The 27,431-nt window shown below is 41.1% G+C and overlaps 3 protein-coding genes and 1 long non-coding RNA gene across 6 annotated transcripts in view; 3 read left to right on the top strand and 1 right to left on the bottom strand.

Moving 5' to 3' along the window:
* Positions 1-27,431, bottom strand: part of LOC114570782 (uncharacterized) — a 645,073-nt gene that overhangs the window by 143,149 nt on the left and 474,493 nt on the right. The gene's annotated exons all lie outside the window — the stretch shown is intronic.
* On the top strand, positions 9,681-11,943 carry LOC114570808 (uncharacterized). Its single transcript, XR_003694584.1, has 3 exons — positions 9,681-9,997; positions 10,158-10,222; positions 11,899-11,943. It is a non-coding gene; the product is annotated as an uncharacterized LOC114570808 (long non-coding RNA).
* Positions 12,164-20,834, top strand: LOC114570803 (deoxyribonuclease-2-beta-like). The gene is made up of 8 exons (XM_028601379.1): positions 12,164-12,201; positions 12,329-12,381; positions 14,260-14,413; positions 15,605-15,689; positions 17,853-18,011; positions 18,100-18,317; positions 20,600-20,632; positions 20,767-20,834. Exons 3-8 carry the CDS (start codon positions 14,411-14,413, stop codon positions 20,812-20,814), a joined length of 546 nt encoding a protein of 181 aa, XP_028457180.1. The 5' UTR covers positions 12,164-12,201; positions 12,329-12,381; positions 14,260-14,410; the 3' UTR covers positions 20,815-20,834.
* LOC114570800 (zinc finger protein 862-like) lies at positions 24,198-27,305 on the top strand. Of its 2 annotated transcripts, none has more exons than XR_003694579.1 (3): positions 24,198-24,679; positions 24,852-25,472; positions 25,619-25,775. XR_003694579.1 is itself a non-coding variant. In XM_028601374.1 (3 exons), the coding sequence occupies exons 1-3, from the start codon at positions 24,672-24,674 to the stop codon at positions 26,693-26,695; spliced, it is 585 nt and encodes a 194-aa protein (XP_028457175.1). In that variant the 5' UTR covers positions 24,198-24,671; the 3' UTR covers positions 26,696-27,305. The 2 variants fall into 2 exon arrangements, 1 of the variants encoding a protein (XP_028457175.1); XM_028601374.1 differs by lacking the exons at positions 24,852-25,472; positions 25,619-25,775 and adding exons at positions 26,018-26,253; positions 26,355-27,305.

Here is a 27,431-nt window from a genome sequence, read left to right as displayed (position 1 = left end):
AATTTCGGTTGCACTTAATGTGTCGGCTGAAATATTTTCCCTCTGTCACTCCGAAACGGTAGTGTAGTCCAGTGGTTCCCAACCTTTTTTCCTTGGCGCCCCCCCTACTCATGTCTAAGAAAAGCTGAGCCCCCCTCCCCCAAAACCGAAGTGGAGGTAACTCTCGAGATAAAGCCGTACTTTCTTTTTTAATACAGAGCAGTTATCAGCACTCTTACGTTTCTCCGCCATGTTTCATTCATAAAATAGTGATGAGAAAAAACGAGGATGATAGCAGCTAGCAGCTGACCTGATGACAGCAGGGGTCCCAGGTTAAGAGGTCCCAGAGGTTTGGCCTACTAAGTAGCCTGCCTACAATTTTAAGCGAGAACAAAAATGTATAGTTTTTATACAGACTTTTGTATACATTATATATTCTAGTGTATTATCATGATTTTTTTTTTACCTCAACCTTAAACCAGATAAAGACTTGCGCACCCCCTGTGATCTTTGCCGCCCCCCTAAGGGGGAACCACTGGTGTAGTCTACCGTTAGCTAGCTACCGTAAATGTAGGCTACTTTTAAAATGCCATATTTTCCCTCTGGGCTCACCAAAACGGACGCAAAAGCATATTAACCGTTCACTGCACGGGATCGCTAGTAAACATATTACACTTTTTCAGTTTGTCAAGAATCGGTTTATGAATCGTAATCATTTTAAAAGTACCGGTTTGGCATCGTAATCGTAAAAATCCCGACGGTACCCAACCTTAGTCCACATCCAGAGCGCCAAAAAGTGATGCCAAGAGTCCCGACCAAGCGTGTCTAAATCTGACTCTAAAGGAGACTTTTAGAGTCAATACCAAACACCAAAGCCACCTGACCTAGGGTCTGGATTTTACCAGATGGGAGTGACAACGGGTTGTGTTTTACAGTGTTAAGTTTTCCCTTTAATCATAATGTTGCTTGATAGGGGTGGGAATCACCAGAGGCCTCACGATACGATATCACGATACTTATGTCACGATACCATATTATTGCAATTTTAAACATATTGCAATATTCTGCGATGTATTACCTTTTTTCCCCAATTTCAAATGATGTCCCCAAAAGGAAACTTAGTCAACATCTGTTTTATCTAAAGATACATTTCTCTGTTTGTTCATCTCACTTCAATTGTATTGCTGCAAAATGTGATTGTCAAGCAGACAGACTGACCAACACATATATCATAAAAGATCGATACTTGGCGTCTGTGTATCAATACAGTATTGCAACGGAAAATATTGTGATACTATGCTGTATCGATTTTTTCCCCCACCCCTATTGCTTGAATTAAATAACCGATATTAGTTTCATAGTACACACTCTTAAAGTGTGTTTGCTAAATGATTACATCATCCTGAATAATTAACCAATCTTTCTTTGGGTTATTACACTCTTAAAGTGTTTTACATTTTTGAAATATTGTATATCTTTAGTATATTACACTCTTAACCCTTCTGTTGTCCTTGAGTCAAATTTGACCCGTTTTTAAAAAGTTTCTAGCTATTATCAGAAAATTTGGGTTTCTTTCAACCACATTGTCAAAAAATAACATGGATGGTTCCATAAAATGAATGATCAGTTCACTCCTTTCATTGAATGTGGGTATTTTATTTATTTTATAGCATATTGAAGAAAAATAATTATACAAGAACATTGAAAAAATTGACAAAATGTCAACAAAAAAGATTTAATAAAGTGGGAACCAATTTTAGTTATACATTTTGACCCAGAAAACCAAAAAGTTGCAACACAAGGGTTAAAGTTTTACATTTTTGAATTTTCTTGCAGTTTTTTATATCTTTTATCGCATTAGTATATTACACTCTTAAAGTGTTACATTTATGAAGTATTTTATCGCTTTGTGATTCTTCAATATATTTTAAAAAGTGTAGAACATTGCTCCCATTCTCCATGCACCATGTACTGAGAGATGATACTATAGTCACCCTGTCTCTGTTCATATGTATCTGAAGCTTGTGTTAAACTAACAGGCCATGTGGTCGGTTCTCTGACCTTTGAACTGTCTCCAGTAACAGCTGGTAAACACCAGTCATACCTTTAGAACACAAGGTACATCATAACCAGGCACAAACACAATCTGCAGACTTTTTTCTACTTTTCGGCAGTGATCCAACAAGAAAATCTGCCAAATTTAGCGGACTGTGTTTCTGCTTGGGATGAAGATATGTTAACATTCTGCGTTTAATTAAAAAAATAATCTAAATACTGCATCTGCAGATTCTGTCTGGTCCTGATGATAACCAAGAGTGTAACAAGTGTGATTGTCTTCTGCTTCAGATTCCTTTTTGCTTACTTTATGATGTATGAACATGTGTAATAGCAAGAGATAGAGGGAGGCCTTGATTTGTACTCCATTATCCATTATACAATGGCTCTACAATTCCCTTAAAAGAATTTTGATGAGGTAATTATAACTTAATCTTTTATAAAGTTGTAAAAGTGCTATTGCGCTTTACGAGGAATTGGTGTAAACTTGGCTGTGAACTAGGACTCGGTGCCTGTGAACTAGGACTCGGTGCCTGATGGGAAAACAGCTTTCTGCCTTAAAAGTCCAACACGCAACGGAGGCTTGGTTCTGGAAGAGTTCAACAGAGACCGGGTCTTACAAACAGTCAACGTAAACCAAGTCATACATTTAGTTTAGATACTTCAAAACGCAAATTCTGTAAAAGTCACACGACCAAATTGAGAACCCTTTAATTAAATAAGTCTAGAAATAAAGGTCTGTAAAAGACATAAGAAACCATCTCTGACCCTCCCTCCCCTCTTGCTATATTGTGTCATTATTGGCTGTATTACTGTTGCTAAATAAAAATCATTTAAGAACCCAACAACAGCTCTGGTGTGTGACTTAAGGGCTGGTCCAGAATTTTGGACATAGGACCTCATTTCCAGGTTAGCCAGTGTGATATTTATCAGTGGAGACAGTTTAACATTTCATCCAGTCCTTCTAGTTGCAGAGTTTGCTGGTGCTAGGCTAGCGCAAGTCAATAGTATCTGCTAGCCTGCCACTAAAACCAGTCTTACCCACTCCACAGTACACCCAAAGCAAATAAATTATAACGCCAGACTATCGATGTAAATGTCTGTGTTGATAGAATAATGATAGAAATAAAACTACCTTTGCATCTCAATGATCACATTACATTTAGAGGGTCTAGTTTCTCAGCAGCGGCAGAATTTTACTTTGCTCTGGTTAGTAGTACTGCGCCGAAAAGTAAACAGAGAAGCGCACTCCAGTCGGGACACCTAGTAGTAGTAGTAGTAGTAGTAGTAGTAGTAGTAGTAGGAACATTGGATTGGAAACGAAGGACTAGGCAACATGGTGATTCAGTGTGCATTTACAAATTGTAAAAGTAAACACTACAGATGGGCACCACAAGTAGGACAGGAAATTAATCTGGGACCCCCACACTACCGATAAAACACACACACACACACACACACACACACACACACACACACACACACACACACACACACACACACACACAATCTTCGGGTGAGAGGGCTCTAATACGCCTCGCAGGTTGTTCTGTCCACAATCGAGAGATAATCAGTTTAACTTCCTGGTGTCCTCTCAGGTCAAATTTGACCCATTTTCTAAAACTTTCTATATCAGAAATTTGGGTTTTCTTTCAACCAAATTGCCCCGAAATAACAGGGATGGTTCTATACAACAATCTTCACAAGAGAAATTAAGGATCAGATCTCTACTCTTATTGAATTGTGGGTGTTGTATTCCATTTCATAGCATTATCCTGACTAAACTTTGACATGTCTGGGATTATCCATTACCTTCATTCCTCTGATCTTAACCATTAGTCCAAATCATTCAGCATTTCTGCTTTTTATTTTTACACTAAAATGTGGTATAATTTCATATAAATGAGGTTTATTGACCATTAATTCAAAAGTAAGTGTAAAACTAGTTTAAATGAGTAAGTTATAGTGGTGAAGATACTGGTGGTAATGAAGAAAAAAAATGCCAAAAACGTTGAAATAAGCAAGCAAAATGTGCATCTCTTTTTTCCCTCTCCCTCTTTCTCTGTCTCTCAGGACTCCTACGTGTAGGGTAGTATTTTTAATATTATAGTATACTTACTGGTAGTAGTAGTAGTAGTTTTACTGCAGTAAAGGATCTGAGTACTTCCTCCTCCGCCCTACAATAATTTAATAATAATAATGTTATTATTACTCCTCGTGATGTTAACAGCTGGTTTATATTGTTGTAAATAAGAATAAGAGAGACAGATAGTAAGACAGACAGATAGTAAGACAGACAGATAGTAAGACAGACAGATAGTAAGACAGACAGATAATAAGGCAGACAGATAATAAGACAGACAGATAATAAGACAGACAGATAATAAGACAGACAGACAGACAGACAGACAGACAGACAGAATAATACAGACAGATAGTAAGACAGACAGATAATAAGACAGACAGACAGACAGACAGAATAATACAGACAGATAGTAAGACAGACAGACAGATAGTAAGACAGACAGACAGATAATAAGACAGACAGATAATAAGACAGACAGATAATAAGACAGACAGACAGACAGACAGACAGACAGAATAATACAGACAGATAGTAAGACAGACAGATAATAAGACAGACAGACAGACAGACAGAATAATACAGACAGATAGTAAGACAGACAGACAGATAGTAAGACAGACAGACAGATAATAAGACAGACAGACAGATAGTAAGACAGACAGACAGATAGTAAGACAGACAGATAATAAGACAGACAGACAGACAGATAGTAAGACAGACAGATAATAAGACAGACAGACAGATAGTAAGACAGACAGATCGACAGAAAGACAGATAGACAGACAGACAGACATATAAAAAGGCAGCAGTCTTTCCCAGTCAGCCATCAGCGTATTAAAACATATAAAGGTTATTCATCATAAAAACAGCAGCGTTAGCTACCGTTAGCTAGCAGTGGCTAACATGACAGCTGACGGTAGAGTACCGGAGGTGTTAACGTCTCTTACCGGGATCTCCGTCTTTGTTTCTGCGGCTCCGGGCTTACAGGGGGACGGTGAGTAATCTCTCCCGGCGGCTGCGTGTCTGTACTCCGCCGTGTTTCACCCTAAAAAAGGATAAACCATCAGCTTCCTGCTGCTAGCTCGATCTCTGCTAGTTGGCAACAACACCACTCACATCCGGGTTGCTCTTCTTCTTCTCCTGTATTTAATATTTTGGTTTGTACGTCGCCACCTGGTGTATCTGAGTGTGTAACAGCATGACCCTGGTACACTTCCCAGTCTAATAAACTACCTACTCATAGTCTAGTTATTCATCTTCATGTAAAACATTACATAATGACATTTTTCCCTCCTATTTCTAATATTCCCTTAATGCTCCATTCCCTCCCGATTTCTACAAGTCTGTCTTTTAATATTTCCCTTTCTACTTAAAGTGCTACATAGAAATGTCACGGAGAAAAAAAATATAAAAACTAAAAGAAACAACAAAAAGGACAAGGAAAGGGGTGAGAAATCAGCCAAAAGCTCTGCTGAAAAGGTGGGTCTGAAAGCCGCGTTTAAATGCCTGATCGCCCATAGTACGGAGCTTGGTCCTGGGGGGTTTCAGGAGAAGGGTTGGGTACCGAAACCCGGTTCCACTATGGAACCGGTTCCTAGACAACCAGTAGGAATCGGACCGGATTAGAAACCAAATTTCGGTTCCTCATTTCAGTTCCACTGAAACATTTTCCCTCCGTCGCTCCGAAACGGTTGTAAAAATCTCCCCCTTTCTCTGTAGTCTACCGTTAGCTAGCTACCGTAAATGTAAAATGCCATATTTTCCCTCTGGGCCTAGACCAAAACAGACGTAAAAGCATTTCTTTGATGTCTTTTTCAGTTTTTCAAGAATTGGTTTAGGAATCGGAATCGTTTTAAAAGGACCAGTTTGGCATCGGAATCGTAAAAATCCAAACAATGTGGCCGGGTTAGCTCAGTTTGTAGAACAGGTGCACATACATAGATGTTTATGCCTCGACGCAGAAGGCCCAGGTTTGGAGTCCGACCTGTGATGATTTCTTGCATGTCTTCCCCCCTCTCTTTCCCGTTCCATATCGAGCTGTCCTATCCATTTAAGGCTGAAATGTCCCAAAAAAATCCAAACGATACTGAACCCTATTCAGGAGATATGCTGAACCAGAGCGGAGGGAACGTGTGGATGGTTGTGGGGCGAGGTAGAGGGGAGCATCACCATGGATGCACTGGAAACCAAACCTTCAGGTTCTGATATAGATGACAATTCATAACATTTAACCCTTATGTTGTCCTTGGGTCACATTTAACCCGTTTTCAAAGTTTTAATATCAGAAATATGTTGTTTTTTTAACCAAAATACCCAAACATAACATGGATGCATGCATGTACGTTGTATGGAACCCATTCAATGATCTTTGCACGTAAAATTAATGATTACTTTTATTGGATTTGGGGTGTTTTATTAAATTTTATAAACATGTATCGTGACTAAACTTTGACATAAACCAGTCTGTGAGCCACTCAACATCCTTTGATCTTAATTATTTTAGTATCTTAGCTTTTTTAACTCAGAAAATAAGTAAATAATGTCATATAAATTAGGTTTATTGACCATGAATTTAAAAATAAAACACTGGAAAAAGCACCAAAAATTCTAATTCACTTTTGACCTGGATGGACAACAAGTTCATGGTGGACAGGAAGACGACACCAGGGTTAAGATAGTGTCAGCAGCAGAGCCAGTAGTGTGCATAACTGCTGTTACTGTGGAAGGCATAGGTAAGTTGGGAAGCGTGCCTATGTTCCCACAACCCTATGTGGGAACATAGGGCTGTGGGAACATATGTGGGAACATAGGGCTGTGGGAACATAGAGCTGTAGGAACATTTGGCTGTGGGAACATAGAGCTGCGGGAACATATGTGGGAACATAGAGCTGTAGGAACATAGGGCTGTGGGAACATAGGGCTGTGGGAACATATGTGGGAACATAGGGCTGTGGGAACATATGTGGGAACATAGGGCTGCGGGAACATAGAGCTGTGGGACCATAGGGCTGTGGGAACATAGAGCTGTAGGAACATTTGGCTGTGGGAACATAGAGCTGCGGGAACATATGTGGGAACATAGAGCTGTAGGAACATAGGGCTGTGGGAACATAGGGCTGTGGGAACATAGGGCTGTGGGAAGATAGGGCTGTGGGACCATATGTGGGAACATAGGGCTGTGGGAACATAGAGCTCTGGGAACATAGGGCTGTGGGAACATAGAGCTGTGGGAACATAGGGCTGTGGGAACACAGAGCTGTGGGACCAGAGCTGTAGGAACATTTGGCTGTGGGAACATAGAGCTGCGGGAACATATGTGGGAACATAGAGCTGTAGGAACATAGGGCTGTGGGAAGATAGGGCTGTGGGACCATATGTGGGAACATAGGGCTGTGGGAACATAGAGCTCTGGGAACATAGGGCTGTGGGAACATAGAGCTGTGGGAACATAGGGCTGTGGGAACATAGGGCTGTGGGACCATTGGGCTGTGGGAACATAGGGCTGTAGGAACATAGAGCTGTAGGAACATTTGGATGTGGGAACATAGGGCTGTGGGACCATTGGGCTGTGGGAACATAGGGCTGTGGGACCATTGGGCTGTGGGAACATAGAGCTGTAGGAACATTTGGATGTGGGAACATAGAGCTGTAGGAACATTTGGCTGTGGGAACATAGAGCTGTAGGAACATTTGGCTGTGGGAACATAGAGCTGCGGGAACATATGTGGGAACATAGAGCTGTAGGAACATAGGGCTGTGGGAAGATAGGGCTGTGGGACCATATGTGGGAACATAGGGCTGTGGGAACATAGAGCTCTGGGAACATAGGGCTGTGGGAACATAGGGCTGTGGGAACATAGGGCTGTGGGAACATAGGGCTGTGGGAATATAGGGCTGTGGGACCATTGGGCTGTGGGAACATAGGGCTGTGGGAACATAGGGCTGTGGGAATATAGGGCTGTGGGACCATTGGGCTGTGGGAACATAGGGCTGTGGGAACATAGGGCTGCGGGAACATATAGCTGTAGGAACATAGGGCTGTAGGAACATAGGGCTGTGGGACCATTGGGCTGTGGGAACATAGGGCTGTGGGACCATTGGGCTGTGGGAACATAGGGCTGTGGGAACATAGGGCTGTGGGAACATAGGGCTGACTCCAGCTGTTGTATCACATTGTGTGAAGAAGCAAACATAATCAGATTAGTTACAATATAATCACTGTATATGCCCAAATGTTATACGTGACCCATTATGCTTTTTTATCATTAAAATTAAAATATACAAAGCCCACCACTGAAAGGGAAAGTTAAAGGAAATAATATACAAAGTAAAAAATAGATGATGGTGTCATTAGAAAGTGCAATACATTTTCTATTATTCTTTATTTAATTTTTTAATTTTTTCTAATTTTATTTCATTTCAAGGTTTGGATGTCTGTGAACACTTATTTGCACAGAAAATAGATTCTGATATTGATGTACATTACATGGTGTTAAAGTGTACTGTGAGTAACCTTTCTAATAAATCTACATTATTAAGCAACACTGTGTTTGCACTGAATTGAAAATGATAGTTTACAAAAATACCCTGAATTACAAGTCTGTAGAGAACAGTGCACTGTTGCAGAGTTATATACTCATGTTTTAATGACATTGTTTTATTATAGTGTGGCAACCCAGGGGACTTGAAAGCCAGATTCACAACGACAGTAGGAGACTCAGAGACAGCTTTAACATAAACTGTCCTTTAATAACTTAGGTCAGGAAGAGGGTAGTGGGACAAACTTTAACTCAGGATTCTTCCCGTCCGGGGTCTGTCAGCCTTCATGCGGAGTCGTCCTGTGGGGGTTTAGAGCAGAGCGAGAGGTCAGTCCTTTTTCCAGCCAATCTCCTTACTGAACAACCAAGTCCTGCAGTGTTGTTTCTCTGGTCCTTTGTTCCTCAGCCTCCCCCCTGCGACCTTGGGCTGGCTCTTTTAAGGCCTCTTCACAGTCGCCGTTCCCGACGGTAAATCTGACGTCAAAATGACGTAGATCTCGCTGGAGTGCCAGGATTTTAAGTGTGCCACCAGAGGAAGCATGGACGAGTTTGAGAGTAACCGGATGTCAGGACTCTCAGAGTGACTTGTAAACTTACTGGGTTAAGATGAGTTCTTTTATGGTGAATGAAAGGCATGATCCCACCTAGTAGCTCATCCAATCAAATCGAAGCATTGACATGAATGCTGCTGCCAGTTCTGACCTTGTTTACCTTTTCCTTCTTCTAGTCCGTAGAAAGAGCAGCGTCGGTAGCCTTTCCTCATCAGCGCCACCTCTGTTCAGGAGAAGACTGCAGCTAGTGTCGCGACCACCAGCGCAGGTATAAATAGTAGTCACGCGACATGCCTTCCCCTGATCACCTGATGGGCTGCAGGTGTGACCAGTGCCATGTGCCAAGTGGCTGAATAGAATCCCTCTATCACCTCCCCCAATCTGAGCCTATGGACCCACCACCTGTGCCGGATTGGCTGGTCTGTTTCCCCTGGTTTGCTACCATAGTCAGCCATAAAGTGAAGTGGGCCGAAAGCTCCAGCGCTGAAAATGAGTCCCACTCCGGCCCTGCATTTCTGTGAAATCATGTGACCACAGAGTGTCCTCTCTTCCCCTCTGTTTTTAGTTTATTTATTTATTTTCTTTGAAGTCAAACTGTTTCTGTGAAATCACGTGACCTCCGAGTGTCCTCTCTTCCCCTCCTGTTTTTAGTTGTTTTACTTATTTTCTTTAAAGTCAAACTGTTTCTCCTAAATGATGTAACCCCAGAGCGTCGTCGTTCTCTACTGATATATATAAACTGTTCTCTTCTTTCTCTGCTTCCTCAGCATCACAGGCCAACATCACAGGTAAGAACTCTTTGAAACTGGAAATACTTTAAAATGATACTATCAGGAGATACACCAGATATAAATGCATGAGGAAAATGTATATGACATAACTAATAACTGAACATACAAACGTACTACTTTACATTTATATGATTTATTATTTTCTGTGTGTCAACAGCTTCAGGAACTTCAGATCCATTTCTCTGGACCTCTTTCTGGGTTGACCAGGACTTTAAAACACAGGTATGTATCACAGGTTGGATGGTTTTCTGCTGAATCAGTCTGTCTTCCTGTTTGTTACATCAGCTGCTGCTCTGCTCCTGAGACCAACAGGCCTTTCAAAGGTGTCCCTAAAAAATCTAAAGAAAAGAAGAAATAGTAAAGTGTTAATTCAGTTTGATAAATGACCATAATGTGAAATGTTTAACACCTCTAACTGTGCTGGACCCTCCAGTCGGTCCAGTGTTGTCGTGTTGTTGGTCGAGCATTTAAAAGGACTGATGTTTCTAAAGATGGAGTCTAGAGAGAAGTTTTCACATACAGACACCTCTGATTTTATAATGCCAGAGGTCAGGAGATGCACCAGATTTAAATGCATGAGGAAAATGTATTTGACATAACTATATACTGTACATATACTGTACGTACAGTACAGGCCAAAAGTTTGGACACACCTTCTCATTCAATGTGTTTCCTTTTTATTTTCATGACTATTTACATTGTAGATTGCTTTTTTATTAATAAGGGAAATAATTCCACTAATTAACCCTGACAAAGCACACCTGTGAAGTGAAAACCATTTCAGGTGACTACCTGGCCTGTACTGTTTATACTATATTGGTTCTGCCTATTCTGTGTCGAAAAACAAATATTGATTCAATGATTCTAATATGTTATTTACATGAGCTGTTGATTCGTTCTGTTAATAAAATAGGATATAAATAATGTTAAAACTATAGAGGTTTAAGTAATGTAGTAGTAGTGGTTATTTAATCTGCAAAAGAGTTATTATTAATCAAGAAATCTGAGTTTAATAAACTCAAAAGAAAGTTAATGCTACTGGCACTCAATAGTTTTAAGAAAGTAGAATTTCAAAACAAATTTTAAGTTGTCGGTACTTATTCCAATTAACTAATTTGAGCAAATCCACTAGACATCAAGGAAGAAGCCAAGGCACTCGTCTTTTTTTATACAGTATATAAAATGCCTTTAATGCATCTGGTACATTCTGAATAGAATAAGATAAAAAATATAGCATTTTACAGTTTAATAACTAAACGGAGATTCTTTCATACCTTATGTCACAGGACTCAAGTTCAAGTCCAACTTTATTTATCCTTAGAAAAGGAAATTTAGTGTGCAGCAGGATGTCTAAAACACATAGACTGATGAAAGCACTACCAGATGCCAACAACATTGTAAACACAACACAGAGGACCCAAACGCACGACTCGAAGCAGATGTAAAAGATAATGGAGTTTATTGTACAAAGGTACAAAAACTAGGAATACTGCTGGAGAGTGAGACACGAGGTACTACAACAATCTGGCAACTGACAAGTGACACACGGTAAGTATATATACAGTAAGGTGGGTGGAGACAATGACACACAGGTGGCCCACATTAGGGAAGGGAGGCTAATCACACAGGGGGAAGACAGACAATGGTTTCTTCTCTTTGGTGTAGCTCCTGTTGAAGTATGATCTGATAAAGTATGACATGGTGAAAGATGAACCAGTGAAAGATCAGAATGGAACCAGGATTGAGGATCACTGTTGGATGGAGGAATGTTTTGCTGTGTTTGTTCATGAGAGAGAAAGAGAGAATGTTAGTATTTTTTATTAAGACTTTACCTTATGCAATAAGCCTGCTTGAGTATTGTAGATAGGTGTAACTGTTGCTGTAACTGTGTGTTTTAGGGAGTTATGTGGAGGATTCTCCTGATGGTCAGTCTGCTCTGCTGGGCTGTAACTGTGTGTTTTAGGGAGTTATGAGGATTCCTGATGGTCAGTGAATGTGGTGGTGTAACAACTGTAATTGTGTGTTTTAGGGAGTTATGTGGAGGATTCTCCTGATGGTCAACATGGGCGGTGTAACTGTTGCTGTAACTGTGTGTTTTAGGGAGTTATGTGGAGGATTCTCCTGATGGTCAGTCTGCTCTGCTGGAGCGCTGATGGACAAAGAGTGACCTGCAGAGACAACAACAATGGAGAAGTAGACTGGTGAGACAACACTCAACGATTAATGATATTTTTCACTTTTCTGGACCTGCAGTTCTTTCTCAACGCTCCCCTGCTGACTGCAGACTGCACCCTTGTTTCTTTTTCTCTCGCCGGCTGACACCTGCAGACTGGCTGTGGTCCTGGCTCTCCAGGAGTGGAGGCTCCTCTCATCCTTTTTTGGTGTGGACGGATCACAAAAACCTCTCTTATCTACAGTCAGTCTCTGTCTCTGCATTTTGGGGCCAATATACTAGACTCAAACCTAACAAACAGTTCAAACCCCAAATAAATTGAATTAAACATCATGTAAGAGAAAGAAAATCTTCACATTACAAAAGCTGACAGGTCCAGTTTGTCTTACAGCTGTAGAGATGAATGGATTAGTCATCAACTATTAAATTAATCTCCAACTATTTAGATAATCCATTAATCAGTTTGAGTCATTTTTTCAGCCCAGAGGCTCTGCATTTTGGGGCCAATACTGTATAGACTCAAACCTAACAAACAGTTCAAACACCAAATAAATTGAATTAGACATCATGTAAGAGAAAGAAAATCTTCACATTACAAAAGCTGACAGGTCCAGTTTGGCCCACAGCTACAGAGATGAATGGATTAGTCATCAACTATTAAATTAATCTCCAGCTATTCTGATAGTCCATTAATCAGTTTGAGTAATTTTTTATGATAAATCAGGTAAACTTGTGTGATGTCAGCTTGTTAAATGTGAATATGGTCTAGTTTCTTCTCTCCTCTGGGACAGGAAACAGAGGGCTAGATTTATCGAGCCGTTTGCGCCTGTTTCCAGGCGCTAATCGGTCGCAAAGACAGACGTAACCGATGCGGGATATTTACTAACAGGGGTACTTGGGTAAAACCTCAGATCGTCTGCCACATGAGCGAGAAGAGACAAGTTGCACTTTCAGTATGAGTTCGTGGGAGGGTCGTGGGGAAAGTGGGAGTTCCACCCAAAAAGGTGGGAGGATACGCGTAAAGTGCACCTAATTATATATTCCGTGGTATTTACAAAGACTGTCAGTAAGAGCTGCGGGGGAAATTCTCCGCCTCTTAAAAGCAGGTCTAAACCAGCCGCAGTCGAGTTTCCTCGTAGACCTTTATGCCGCTGGTGAAATGGCAACAGTAATCCGAGCAGGACGAAGACATGGGCCAGGCTGAAAATATTTTTAACACAAGAATCACACTTTGTCAGTGGAGTGAACATGAAATAATGAAGCGTTACAGATCAAGCAGCCGTGCAATATTACAGTTACTGGAAGAAATCAAAGATTAAATTGAATCTCCGACTCAGCGTTCACATCCCATTCAGCAGTTGTTAAACTCCTCACTACTTACATATATCGGCATCAGGATCATTTTAAACAGTCCTAGCATCAGCAGTGGGAATATGGCAGTCTGCACTCAGCCGTATCATAGCACCAGGACTTAACGCTTCGCTACAGCGCAATTTACGGTATAGTGGGCGGAGAAAGACGCTGATTGGCTGATGGGTGTCAGGGTTGATAAATACTACGCAACATGTGGAAGCATAGCGTGCGCTATTACCGAACTCACATAAACAGACGCAGCGCAAACTGCGCTAGTGTTAGTAAATGAGTGCGTCAATATCTTTGAGTTGTGGACAAAAACAAGACATTTGAGGATGTCAACTTGGGCTTTTTGCGGAAACTCTGATCCACATTTTAGAGACAAAACAACTCATCCATTCATCCAGAACATAATCCACACATTAATCCACCATGAAAACAATCAGTAGTTGCAGTTAATGGTTGTAGTTGGACTTATGTAGCAAGTTGTCTTCAAGTTTTTTGAGTGTTATGTATGTATTATCTGCTCTAGCTTTTCCAACATTTTAGACACAGATATGGTGATAATAAAGGTCCAAAATGATGGGAAATTGCATATTTTTTAATTTAAAAGCTAACATTTTCTTGAGGAGAGACCCCTAGAGAAAGAGACTAGATTTATTGTTTTCTGCTGATGAGTCTCTGTCCTCTCTGCACATTGATGTTTCTCTTCTCTACTCATCATCATCATCAGGTCCATCATCTACAAGGCACCCGCAGTTTTGGAATATCTTTCCATTGATTCAGCTGGGAGGAAGGAGCCCTTAGATCTCAATAAGCTCATCAACGCTGCTGACGGTGTCCTGGCAAACACCCTGCGGCCCATTTTAAAACCAACCACATCAATGGTGAGAATCATGTTTAAACTGCAGCTCTGTTTCTATTTTGATAAAAATGAAACCATGACTCAAACTGATGGATAGCTTTTATGGTTTCTACTAATGATAAAGCATCAACTAGATTTCCTCAAATATCTCAATGTGCTCTGTTGAAACTGTTCAATGCACACAACAGGTGATTAAATATGTAGTTGAATAATGAATCTGTAGCGGTAGATTTGGTACCTTGCAGGCAGGGATTGACCATCAGGAGTACCGGGAGATTTCCCGGTCGACCGGTCTATTTATGTGGGCTGAATGGGCTGTGGCTGTACTCCGGTCAAAATCTTTTTCTTTTTGATCGGAGAGAGAGAGATCACATCATTGGCCTACTTGTGTGTCTTTCATATGAACAATGGCCAATCATATCCTTGGTCTTTGACTGAATGGCCCACATAGAGGAGAGAGATCACATGACTGGCCTACTGGTTTGTCTCTCACATCCCACTATGGCCCACTTCCATCCTACCATAGAGAGAGAGAGAGCGTATTTAAGTCCCGCCCCCACCGGCGGCGAAAAATAACCCCACAAAGTGCCGGTAGCTAGCTAAAAAACACGAGATTTAACCTTTGTGTTGTCTTAGGGTCAAACTTGACCGGTTTTAAAAAATGTCCATATCAGAAATATGGGTTTCTTTTTAACTACCCAATTTTAATTACCCAAAAATAACATTTATGATTACATACAATGCGCTTCGCAAGTACAACAAAATGATCTCTATTTTCATTGAATTTTGTGTGTTTTGTTCAATTTTTCAGCATTTGAAAAAAGGAATTGAAATGTTTGAAAACAGTATCCCAACTGAATGTTGAAATATGACGTCTCACCACTCAGCTAAGAGAGAGTATTAGGGGCTGGTATACAGGGTTCAACATTAACTTTGTACCCACCATCCAAATGGATAGTGAATGTTAAAAATTTTTTTGGCTGGTGAGGCTAGCAAATCTACCGTTGTACCGATGTTGAACCGTGCTGGTACATGTGTTGAAGGGGAGTGGGAGGATGGTTGGTGGGCTGGTCTGGCTCTCAAACATCCAGGGCTGATGTTTTTACCCCAGTCCAGCCCTGGTAGCTTGCTGTTCCCCTCTCTGGATTGGTTGTGTACATCCCAATAATTAAACATTATAATGTTTCTTCTCTTCATTCTGCAACATTTATAGACAAACAACTTTGGATTCATCTCCTACAGCGATCAACCTCCTCCAGATGGAAAACCTGCTGGCCCTACGTTTGGTCACAGTAAAGGTGAGTAGAGGAAGCATCACTCTCACAGGAAACATCTCTCTGAACCTCCCAGGTTCAGAGACAGTCTGCTCAGACCATCATCATCATCTCTATTTTTATCATCTGTGACAGAGGTCTTTGAATCAGTCTGTGTTTACATCAGATCATAGTGATGTCAAGTAACTAAATTAAAGCAGAGTGACTTGTATGTAAAATGACATCATCATCCCTCCGTCAGATATTAACATCTGGAGCTGGAGGATCCCGCCATCAATGATCTCAGACATCTGGAGCTGTTTGTTCAATCTCCTCTGGAGCAGGATCCCTCCATCAGTCTTTCAGAATCTGGATTTAAATGAGATCTGTGTTTACATCAGATAACATCTCAGTGATGGAGGATCATTCAAGGATGAACTAAATCATAAAGCAGTAACATCTGGAGCTGACCCCTGCTAACAGCTCAGAACAAAAAGGATCCCTCTAAAACAGATCTCAGTAACATCTGGAGCTGGAAAATAACAGATCTCAGTAACATCTGGAGCAGAGGATCCCTCCATCAGATAACAGATCTCAGTAACATCTGGAGCTGGAGGATCCCTCCATCAGATAACCATCTGGAGCCATCTGGATGGAGGATCCCTCCATCAGATAACAGATCTCAGTAACATCTGGATGGAGGATCCCTCCATCAGATAACAGATCTCAGTAACATCTGGAGCTGGAGGATCCAGATCTCAGTAACATCTGGAGCTGGAGGATCCTCCATCAGATAACAGATCTCAGTAACATCTGGAGCTGGAGGATCCCTCCATCAGATAACAGATCTCAGTAACATCTGGAGCTGGAGATCCCAGTCAATAACAGATCTCAGTAACATCTGGAGCTGGAGGATCCCTAACCATCAGATAACAGATCTCAGTAACATCTGGAGCTGGAGGATCCCTCCATCAGATAACCTCAGTAACATCTGGAGCATCCCTCCATCAGATAACAGATCTCAGTAACATCTGGAGCTGGAGGATCCCTCCATCTGATAACAGATCTCAGTAACATCTGGAGCTGGAGGATCCCTCCATCAGATAACATCTCACAACATCTGGAGCTGGAGGATCCCTCCATCCAGATAACAGATCTCAGTCTGGAGCTGGAGGATCCCTCCATCAGATAACAGATCTCAGTAACATCTGGAGCTGGAGGATCCCTCCATCAGATAACAGATCTCAGTAACATCTGGATGGAGGATCCCTCCATCAGATAACAGATCTCAGTAACATCTGGAGCTGGAGGATCCCTCCATCAGATAACAGATCTCAGTAACATCTGGAGCTGGAGGATCCCTCCATCCATCTCAGAACATCTGGACAGGATCCCAGATAACAGATCTGGAGCTGGAGGATCCCTGGATAACAGGAACATCCCTCCATCAGATAACAGATCTCAGTAACATCTGGAGGATCCCTCCATCAGATAACAGATCTCAGTAACATCTGGAGCTGGAGGATCCCTCCATCAGATAACAGATCTCAGTAACATCTGGAGCCCCTCCATCAGATAACAGATCTCAGTAACATCTGGATAATAACAGATCTCAGTAACATCTGGAGCTGGAGGATCCCTCCGTCAGATAACAGATCTCAGTAACATCTGGAGCTGGAGGATCCCTCCATCAGAGACAATCAGATCTCAGTAACATCTCTGAGCTGGAGGATCCCTCCATCAGATAACAGATCTCAGTAACATCTGGAGCTGGAGGATCCCCATCCATCAGATAACAGATCTCAGTAACATCTGGAGCTGGAACATCCCTCCGTCAGATAACAGATCTCAGGGAGCTGGAGGATCCCTCCATCAGATAACAGATCTCAGTAACATCTGGAGCTGGAGGATCCCTATCTCAGGATCCCTCCATCAGATAACAGAGGATCCCTCCATCAGATAACATCTGGTAACATCTGGGGAGGATCCCTCCATCAGATAACCGATCCCAGTAACATCTGGAGATCATCAGATAACAGATCTCAGTAACATCTGGAGCTGGAGGATCCCTCCATCAGATCACTGCTCCAGTCTATCATCTGTTAGTTTGAAATATTAAAAACACAATCAGGATTTTACATTTTAGGATTTTTAAACAATCCTCAGTCTATCAGCCAATAGTTGTCTGTCTATCTGTTGATGTTTCAGGAGTTGTGATGATGGATAAAACCACAGGAGTCTGGCTCTTACACAGCGTACCAAAGTTCCCTAAAAGAGATCAAAATAAGTTCTACCCTGACACCGGAGCAGCGAAGGCTCAGACGTTTATCTGTGTAACATTCAACTATAATCAGTTCAAACAGATAGGTAATGTTCTTAGTTACACCTTTATATTCATGGTCTCAGTGGTTGATTTGAATATGATTTTAATGTTGTCTTGTTGTACTATTTGAAGGTGAACATCTGCTGGACATCAATGCTTTCACATTTGACGATCGTATTCCAGACGACTTCCATGAAGAGCTCAAGAAACTTAGGAGGACTGGAAATAACAACAGGACCCCAAGAAATAATGAAGTCAGAATCCAGGAGCTGAGATCAGCAGGAGGAACACTGTTTTGTAGCATTGCCAGCAACATTGTAGCATTGCCAACAACATTGTCAACATTGACAGTAAGACATCTGCATGATGGTTTGAATCACATTTCCTAACTTAGTAAAGACAAAGTTACAAACAAAATAGACATTTGTATGGTGCTAAAACAGTCTCATAAGTATTTGCAACTTATAAAACACAATTCACAAATGAATGCAGAGTGATTTGTATCCGTAAATGCTTATCTGTGTCCCTGCGTCTAATTTGTAACTTGTATTTCATATTTTGTAAATGAACATAGTATTTTTCAATGTAAATATATTTGTAAATCTCCTTCTATTTGTGTGGGTACTTTTGAGACTGTCGTCGTTAAACTATTCGTGTCTCAAGTGGCGATCCCAGCACTCTCCGGTAGATTGCGGTAATGTCTCATGTAAAAACTACATGAAGACTATTAAGAAGCCTTATCAAATGTTTCAGAGACGGTTGGCAGAAACTACAGACGTTCCTCCAGGTAAGTTGATATTATTAGGACTTTGTCATCAAATAAATTACATTTATGTTTTCCTCATTATTGTTGCAATGCATTTACAATTTGCTTTATGTTGTTATAGTGATAGTTAGCTACTTTTTGGAGCGTGCGAACTTTCAAGTTTTTGTACAGCTTGAACAGTGATGCTGGCAAGCTAGTGAATATATTTGATATCATATGAAACTAGACAATCTAAGGAATCCATTGATACCAACCATGTCATGCTTATCCATAACAGGGATATATAAAATAAGGTTCCAAAGCTAAGCCATTTTCAAAGAAGTCTCTCTCACCTCAGAATAAAAATGAACTTATGTTTTACACTGTAGCTGTTGGCATAACTACAGATTTCAGATGATGCTTAATATTTCATTAAAAAGAACTATGGTACAAAAGGAGCACTAACGCCACAGGTCTTATGTTGACAACATGGACGCAGATATATCAAACTCCGAAGGCAGTCGTAATATTTCATCAGCTTAGCCTTAGCTAGCTAGCTAGCTAGCTGTTTAAACTTGTGAAAAGCCAAACAACATCCCCGTCCAAGCTGTGTTTCACTTTCCCTCCAATATTATTAGAAACACAATAAAGACACATGGACTCGGTCGAGATCAAAAGCCATATGACTATGGCAAGATCACAAGCATTTAGCTAGCTAGGTACATGGAGTGCTAGCGAAAAAGCTAACGCTAGCTTAAGGCTTGGCTAACTTCAAACTTCATTCATTTCTAAAGCAGTGAACTTATTTGACAGCATGGTACACAATAATGATGGTATTACTATATTTGTCCTATGTAATTTGTTATCATAAGTCGAAGAGAGAAACTGACATTTAGCTACCTCACACAATATTGAGTAGAGTCACTTAGTCACCTCCAGTTTGCTAGTTTCACCTTCAGCTTCCATACTTTTTGCCTTTTTGGTTCACAGGGGGACTTGTGAAATCTTTTGCAGCTTCCCTGTCTTTCATTGCAGCCTATCGCGCAACAGTTGGGAATTTTTTTCAGCAATTTGTCATTTTTTAAATAATTTATTAAATTGTTCCACTATTCCCTGCACTATGTCGATGGGAATCAGATGAATGTTGGCATACAACATGGAGTCCATGAAACACTTGACCACTAGGAACCAATCGCATAACGGGATAGCTCAGAACATCCGATTCCCTAGTTGGCCACACTCTCTAAATTATGGCGCTGCCATAAGTGTTGCATTACCTACTTATCTACTGGAGAGTGCTGGGATCGTCAGTTGAGACACGAATAGTTTAGTGACAACAACAGCGTGGAAAAACAATCTCAAAAGTACCCACACAAATAGGAGATTTACAAATATACTGTATTTACATTGAAAAATACTATGTTCATTTACAAATGATGAAATACAAGTTACAAATTAGATGCAGGGACACAGATACGCATTTACAGATACAAATCACTCTGCATTTGTTTGTGAATTGTGTTTTACAAGTTGCAAATACTTATGAGACTGTTTTAGCACCATACATTTTTACTGTGGAAATGAGAGACGCTTCTACTGTAGTTTTACATCAGCGGTGGGTTGTGAAATGTTTATCTTAATGATTGATTACAGCCTGTGACTTGTTAGAACTGGTTAAATAAAAGTCCAAATTTAAATGTCTGTAGCTCCTGAAGCTCAGTGACTTCATGCTTCAATAGTCTATAGTGTCAGAGACTCTGTGTATTCGCATAACATTAGAAAGGTATTTTAGTCTAACTGTCTGTGAATGTCAGGAAAACCTGCCTCACATGTGAAGAAGATTACACACACTGACTATTCTACCATTTGTTTGTTGTTTTTCTGTAGAGAATACGAAGGAAAAAGACCAAAATAGATTTGGTAAGAAAATGTTTATCTTTTGTTTTGATTTTTTGTCTTACTTTATATTCTTCTGTTAAATATCAATAACAGCATTGAACTGTCAGGATGTTATCAGATTATGTAACATGACTCGTATGTTGTTGTTCTTGCAGAAGGAGATCTTTACCTCACTATTGCAAAGAGATACGGGACTGATGTGAGAGTCCAGACCTGGCCCTGCCTGAGAGGTTGCGACGGTTCCTACTGCGTACAAAAACCTCAACCTCAAGTGATCAAAATTAAATCTGTAAAAACTGGTAACGGCGAGGTTAAGTGGAAGACTGGTAATGATCATTCCAAGTGGTGTGTATCTAAAGATAATAATAATCATCTGATCTGTATCGCTGATGTAAACAGAGCACTCAGCCAATACAAAAGGCCGGGGGGCGGACTGTGCTTTATACATCAACAGGCAAGTGAACTATTTAAAGGGGTTATTGATCAAACTGAGCCTTGCCCAAGTCTAACCCCTACCGGTGCCTTTGGCTTTAGGGGTTTCCCCGTCCATGACGCTGACTCTTACTCGGACTTTGACCCAGACTGTGACTCTGACCTTGACACTGACTTTGACTCGGAGCCAGTGGCGGCTGGTGATAATTATTTTTCGGGGGGTGCTTTTTTAATGGTGGAGGGGGGAAGGGGCAAATAAATACAAAGCAGTACTTTGAAACTGGGCAAAACAACCAGCACTACTTTATTTAAACAACTATGTAATTAAGAAGAGTAAGACAATATGATACAAGATTCAAGTTACAAACATAAGAAGATAGTGACTCTGACTGAGTTTTTATTTACTATATCCTCCCACCCACTACCAAAAATCATAAATATATATACATAAAGTTTGCTTTCCTTTCCTTCTGGCCAGCACATTTCTCAATGACTCTCTGATTAAAGTCATCTCAGTAACAAGTCTCTTTTCCATGGACGGCATGGCCAGTGCGTTCAGCCTCTCCTGGATCATGGTGTTTCTGAGAAAAGTGTTTATTCTTTTCAAGGTTGAGAAGCTCCTCTCAGCTTTAGCCGTGATCATGGGTGTGGTTATGACAACTTTCATGAGAGTGACATTTTTGGAAAAGACTTATTCTCCATAAACAGCTGGACAGCTTAGAAAATGTGACAGTGTACAAATACTTAGGTGTCTGGTTAGATGGTTCCCTATCCTTCCAGCACCACATAATCCACCTTCCATCTAAAGTTAAGTCTAGGATTGGTTTCCTATTCCACAACAGGGCTTCTTTCACTCATGCTGCCAAACTCGCCTTGGTGAAAATGACAATTTTACCAATTGTCGATTTTAGTGATGTAATTTACAGAACTGCCTCAAACTCTCTCCTGAAAAAACTGGATGTTGTCGATCATAGTGCCATACATTTGTGACCCTTTTAACACCCACCACTGCAACCTCTATGCATTAGTCGGCTGGCACTGGTTACATACTCGTCGCTTAACTCACTGGCAACAACTCATTTACAAATCCTTGCTAGGCAAAGCCCCGCTGTATCTAAGCTCACTGGTCACTATAGCTTTACCCACCCGCAGCCTTGGCTCAAGCAGTTACATCTCCTTGGTCACCCCAAAAGCCCACACCTCCTTTGGCCTCCACTCCTTCCAGTTCTCAGCTGCAAATGACTGGAACGAACTACAAAAACCCCTGAAACTCTAAACCCTTATCCCATTAACTGCCTTCAACGCACGTCTGTCTGTCTATTCATGTATATTGTGTTATGACCATATCACTTTCGCATATCCATCGTCTTACTTACACCTCACTTTCCACCGGCTTTGTAATGCCCACTTAATATTCACTTTATGTAGCCTTTTGTATTCTGTATTCTTGTATATTATTGAATGTTAAACTATATGTTGTCCTGCACGCTTACGCTTTTCTTGGCAAGGTCACCGTTGCAAATGAAAACGTGTTCTCAACAGCCTACCTGGTTAAATAAATAAAGGTTAAAAATAAGTAAATAATAAAGATGAGACTAAACTGTCTTCACTTCACTTGTCTGGACTTCGTTGATTATTTTTTCTCTTGTAACAGAGCTCGTTCTGTATAGTTTTTTACGTTCCCTTAAATACAGTGGTGCTGTCAAGGTGCTCTTTCAAAGCTCCATCAAGAGAGGCAACAAAATCCACCAACCCAAGGGTTATCTGGGCTCTTACAAACCACAAAATAAATATCAAAAACCCCACAAAGAAAATAAAAAATATAATTAACCAAAAACTGAGATCTCCGAATGAAACACGTTTTTGTAGAGATAACCAGGGGAATACTAAACCAGTGTTTGTTTGACATTTTACCAAATAAAAACCCAGAAGCCAAAATGGTAAACTCTACAAGTCCCTAAAACAACACTGTCTTCAAAACTGTTACATCTCTTTCCAAAATGTTTTTTTGCATTAAAATTACACACACACACACACACACACACACACACACACACACACACACAAAATGAATAGATCTGTCTACCAACCAACGGCACACTGATGTGCTCAACACAGGCCACCATTGTAAATAAGAACATGTTCTTAATGACTTGCCTGTAAAAATAAAGGTGAAATATATCTATTTTTTTAAACACACAAAGATTGTCACAGTAATGTATACCTACTCAAATATAAATGAACAAACACACAAATGCAATACAGTAACAAAAACATTGCCATTTATATCCAAAACGCAGTATTTTTGAACACTTGTGTTTTGCATGTTCCACTCATATCCAAGAGGAGAACACCAGGACTACATGCAGTCAGATAAAGGTTTTATTGTACAAAAAATACAAAGGAAGGTGACTATTCTTTCAAAACTCTAAACACAAGAAGACAAAAACATATGCAGGCTGCATCCCCCACAGCACCTCATCTACATCTGATGTAGTTCATCACAAGCCATGTTCTCCCTGGATTAACAGCGGGGACAGAATCCCCTGAAAGCCCACGCATCAACTTCAGCTCATACATCGTCCATTACCTGGAGAAGAGGCATGCATGCGAGGGGATGGCGGTCATACACCTTCCATCGCCATGCCGTCCCTCTGCTCGGCTGGAATGAGGACGCCATGTAGCGTGTCCAGGAATGTGATGAGAAGGGCGGTGTTGTAGGGACCAAGGTTGGCATGGTGATGGAGGACATCTTGCTGCCTAACGGCTGCGCACATGTTGCTATTCCCTCCATGCTGTCCAGGGACATTAACAATGTCAACCACATGTCACACATGGTCAACCACTGTGGTCCTGATCTCATCTGAGACAACCAGGGTGGGAAATTAGCACCTGCCACCAGCCAGGGGCGGGTACTTTTTCTAAGTGGCGGTTGACTTTGCCTTGTATACCAGCCACAGAGGCAGGTGGATTGTAAAATATATTTTTATTTGTTACTATTTAAAACATTCCTTGTAACGGATTCGAGATTTTGTCAAAGAATGCTGTTGCTGTCGCATTTGATTGGTTTTCAGCACTAGTCTATGACACATATAGCCTGGCTCCGCCCTCCTACGTACCTGAAATGTATGAGAGTCTGGTAGGACCAGGCTATGACACGTATAGCTGAGCTGAGGTACAGACAAAAAGAAAATAATCTGTTAAAAACATGTGACGACACATCCCCAGTGTTAAGAGGCCCGCCGCGGAGTCAGCAGTAGCTCTGAACGTACAAACTGTTGAGGGTGAAGTAAAGAAAAAGAGAAGGTACTTTTCGAACAAGTGGCGCATTGATGACGATGGGAAAACGAGGGAATGGTTAGTCTACCTTCCTGGCGACCAGTCCATGGACTGTGCAAACAATTCGTTCGTTAGAGGAACAACTAACCTTAAATTAGAGGCAATAAAAGACCACAACTTTCATATCAAGTATATATACAGCTGGCGAAGACGGGACCCCAGGAACAGAGTGTGGTAATAAAGGCTATCTGCTCTATGCAATCGGCGCAGTTGGACCAAATGAGAATTCTATTCCTGAAATGTCCATGCGATCGGCAGAAAGGGCAGACCTTTTCGGGACTACGTTTGGATGTGCAAGTAAGTGAATTACTAGCTTGAAGTTGTGTTTTGTGATGCCTAGATAGCTAGTTTTAGCAGCCGCGAGGAAATAGTGCAGCATAACTCATATTGTTAAATGGATAAAATGAATTACATATTTGTAATGGAGGTCAATGTTATCAAAGTCACAGTTCTCATTCTAACTCCACAGAAAAGACTGGTGATAAGGAAAACTTATCAGAACAAGAAGCAGGCTAGGGTTTTCATGCACTACATAGCTGAGGCTTAAACATAAGATTGATCATTCAAAAGTATCTGGCAATTATGTCAGATGGATCAACTGACAGTGCAGTGTTGGAGGAAGAGCTTCTGTACACCAAAGCCAAATGCAGAGAACATCACAGCAGCCATCATAAGTATGATGAGACAGGTGTGAGGGTGATGAGAGTTGGCAGGAGAAACTGGTTGCTTGTGCAACAGATGGAGCAGCAGTGATGACAGGGTCCAGCAGTGGAGTGGTCAGCAGATTATGTGGCGACAAGTCCTCTATCCTGGGTGTCCATTGCATAGCCCATAGGCTGGAGCTGACATTTAAGGATGCAGTGAAGAGTTGCCCCCAGTGCACAAAGTTGGATGACTTCTTGTCTTCCCTCTGTGTTCTATCACAAGAGTCCACTCAACAGAGCAGACTTGAAAAACAGCTTCAAGGTGTTCGGAATGAACTCCACTCCTCCCAACTAGAGTAGGAGGTACCAGGTGGCTTGCTCATCTCTTCAGGGCGCTGGACCACTTCCTCAGAGGCTGTAGGGGCCTAATCCAGCCTTTTGAGCAGGTACAGTAGTATAGGCTAAGGCAAGGCTAATGATCATTTTAGTTTAAATTAGTTGACTAAAGTTAACAACTCAACATAATGGTACTAATAATCAATAATTGAGTTGTTGAACGTAATTGATTCAAATGTGCAAATGTATGTGTAAGATCCAGTCACCAGATTCGGAGGGGGTGAATCCTGTGCAGAGAAGCAAGGCACGCAATTTTGACCAAACAGCAACAGATCCAGGTGTAGTGATGTTCAGCTGCTTTATGCACGAGCACCTCAGCAATGTCTGCATCCATCTCTAACAGTGGCAGAGGTTCAGACCAGCCTGATAGCACATGAGCACCTCAGCAATGTCTGCATCCATCTCTAACAGTGGCAGAGGTTCAGACCAGCCTGATAGCCACACAGGCTGTCTTAACTAAATACAAGAACAGGTGTGTGTGTGTGTGTGTGTGTGTGTGTGTGTGTGTGTGTGTGCGTGTGTGTGTGTGTGCGTACGTATACTAACATACTATATATGTATAATAACATTGTGCTTTGTTGTGTTCAATTATAAGACCTGGACCCAGGCTTAGGGCATGCCTAGAAAATCCAGCAGACACCTTTGAGGGTGCTACCTTGGCAGCACCCAGAGATAACCTCTCCCTGGCTCATGTGAACTCCACAAAGCACAAGCTGATAGACACATTTTGCTGCAGTATGGCAACACAATTTTGTGACTTCAGCTCTGGAGTACTACATGCTTCCAAACTGGTGGATATCACGAGCTGGCCTGATGCAGATACATGTGAAGGTTATTATCAAGCACATTTAACATCATATGTATTTTACATCTTGAAGTTGAAACCTTTTACTGTTTGTGCAACCTTAAGTTTTCCTTGTGTGTGTCTGCAGATTTTGGAGATGCATATGTGGAGTGTCTTATAAAGCACTTTGGTCCACTATTGGCCTCCTCTGGGGCCGATTTGGATCTGATTACAGACCAGTGGACATTCCTCAAGAGCAGATTGTACCAGCAGCATCCGAACATGGACCAGCTGATCTGGCCAGAGATAAATCAGAGACTGGGAGGCCAGTGGCCTGATTTCCTTCAGCTTGTCGATGTATTACTGTGTGTTCCAGCCTCCACAGCACACTGTGAACGGGGTTTCAATTTGATGAAACAAGTGAAGAGTGACTGGAGGTCAGGTCTGAGGTCAGACACACTATCTGACCTGCTCACAATCCAGCCCTGACATTGAAGACTTTGATCCCATCTCAGCCATACAGCTGTGGCCAGCGTCAGAGTGAGAAGATATATTCTCCGAGACTATAGTGGGGAAGAACGTGTTTTGGTGTTTTAAGCCCCCAACGTCGCCTTCCAGGCAGCGTGGCAATGGTTATGTTTAGGGTTAAGGTTAGGGTTAGCTGCCTGGAAAGCGACGTTCTGAAGGTCCAGAAAAGTGAAAAATATCGTCAATCGTTGTAGTCACCATTCCACTACTCCTTTGTTATTGTCTCTGCAGGTCACTTTCATTGCTGGCTTCAATCTAAAGGTATAATGCTGAACCCATTAAATTATCAGTTAAAGCTGGAATATTTTTACAGGATAAGATGATGAATAACTTGATTGAACATTGTAAACATTGTATTCACAGGTGTAAGTATTTAAAGGTCAAACCCACATCAACGGTTGGAAAAATGAGCAAGATTTTTGCTACATCTCTTCAATGCATGATAAAGGAAAACACCAAGAGACTCTTTTATTTGTTGGACTTACATTCCCTGCTTGACTAAAAAGACCTCCGGTATCTTTATTTTTTTTTATTTGTTATGTTTTGTTGTATATATTGTCTCCACCTCAAAGCTGTCAACACTTTTTTTGAAAAATGTACAAATACATTGTAAATTGATTGTTTGTATCACTATTATACAATAAAGAATAAAAAAATAAAAAATGTTTCTGTGAAATCACGTGACCACCGAGTGTCC

This window comes from Perca flavescens, chromosome 16, assembly GCF_004354835.1.
Source record: "Perca flavescens isolate YP-PL-M2 chromosome 16, PFLA_1.0, whole genome shotgun sequence".
In the NCBI taxonomy this organism is placed as follows: domain Eukaryota; kingdom Metazoa; phylum Chordata; class Actinopteri; order Perciformes; family Percidae; genus Perca; species Perca flavescens.
Note: the sequence above shows the minus strand (reverse complement) of the source record. Positions and strands in the feature narration are given on the sequence as shown.

What these genes read in the sequence shown, in the direction of transcription:
- LOC114570803 (XM_028601379.1), top strand. An exon ending in TAATCAGTTCAAACAGATAG is followed by an intron (nt 18,012 to 18,099) that starts GTAATGTTCTTA and finishes TACTATTTGAAG; the next exon opens with GTGAACATCTGCTGGACATC. An exon ending in CAACATTGTCAACATTGACA is followed by an intron (nt 18,318 to 20,599) that starts GTAAGACATCTG and finishes GTTTTTCTGTAG; the next exon opens with AGAATACGAAGGAAAAAGAC.
- LOC114570800 (XM_028601374.1), top strand. An exon ending in TGATGCAGATACATGTGAAG is followed by an intron (nt 26,254 to 26,354) that starts GTTATTATCAAG and finishes GTGTGTCTGCAG; the next exon opens with ATTTTGGAGATGCATATGTG.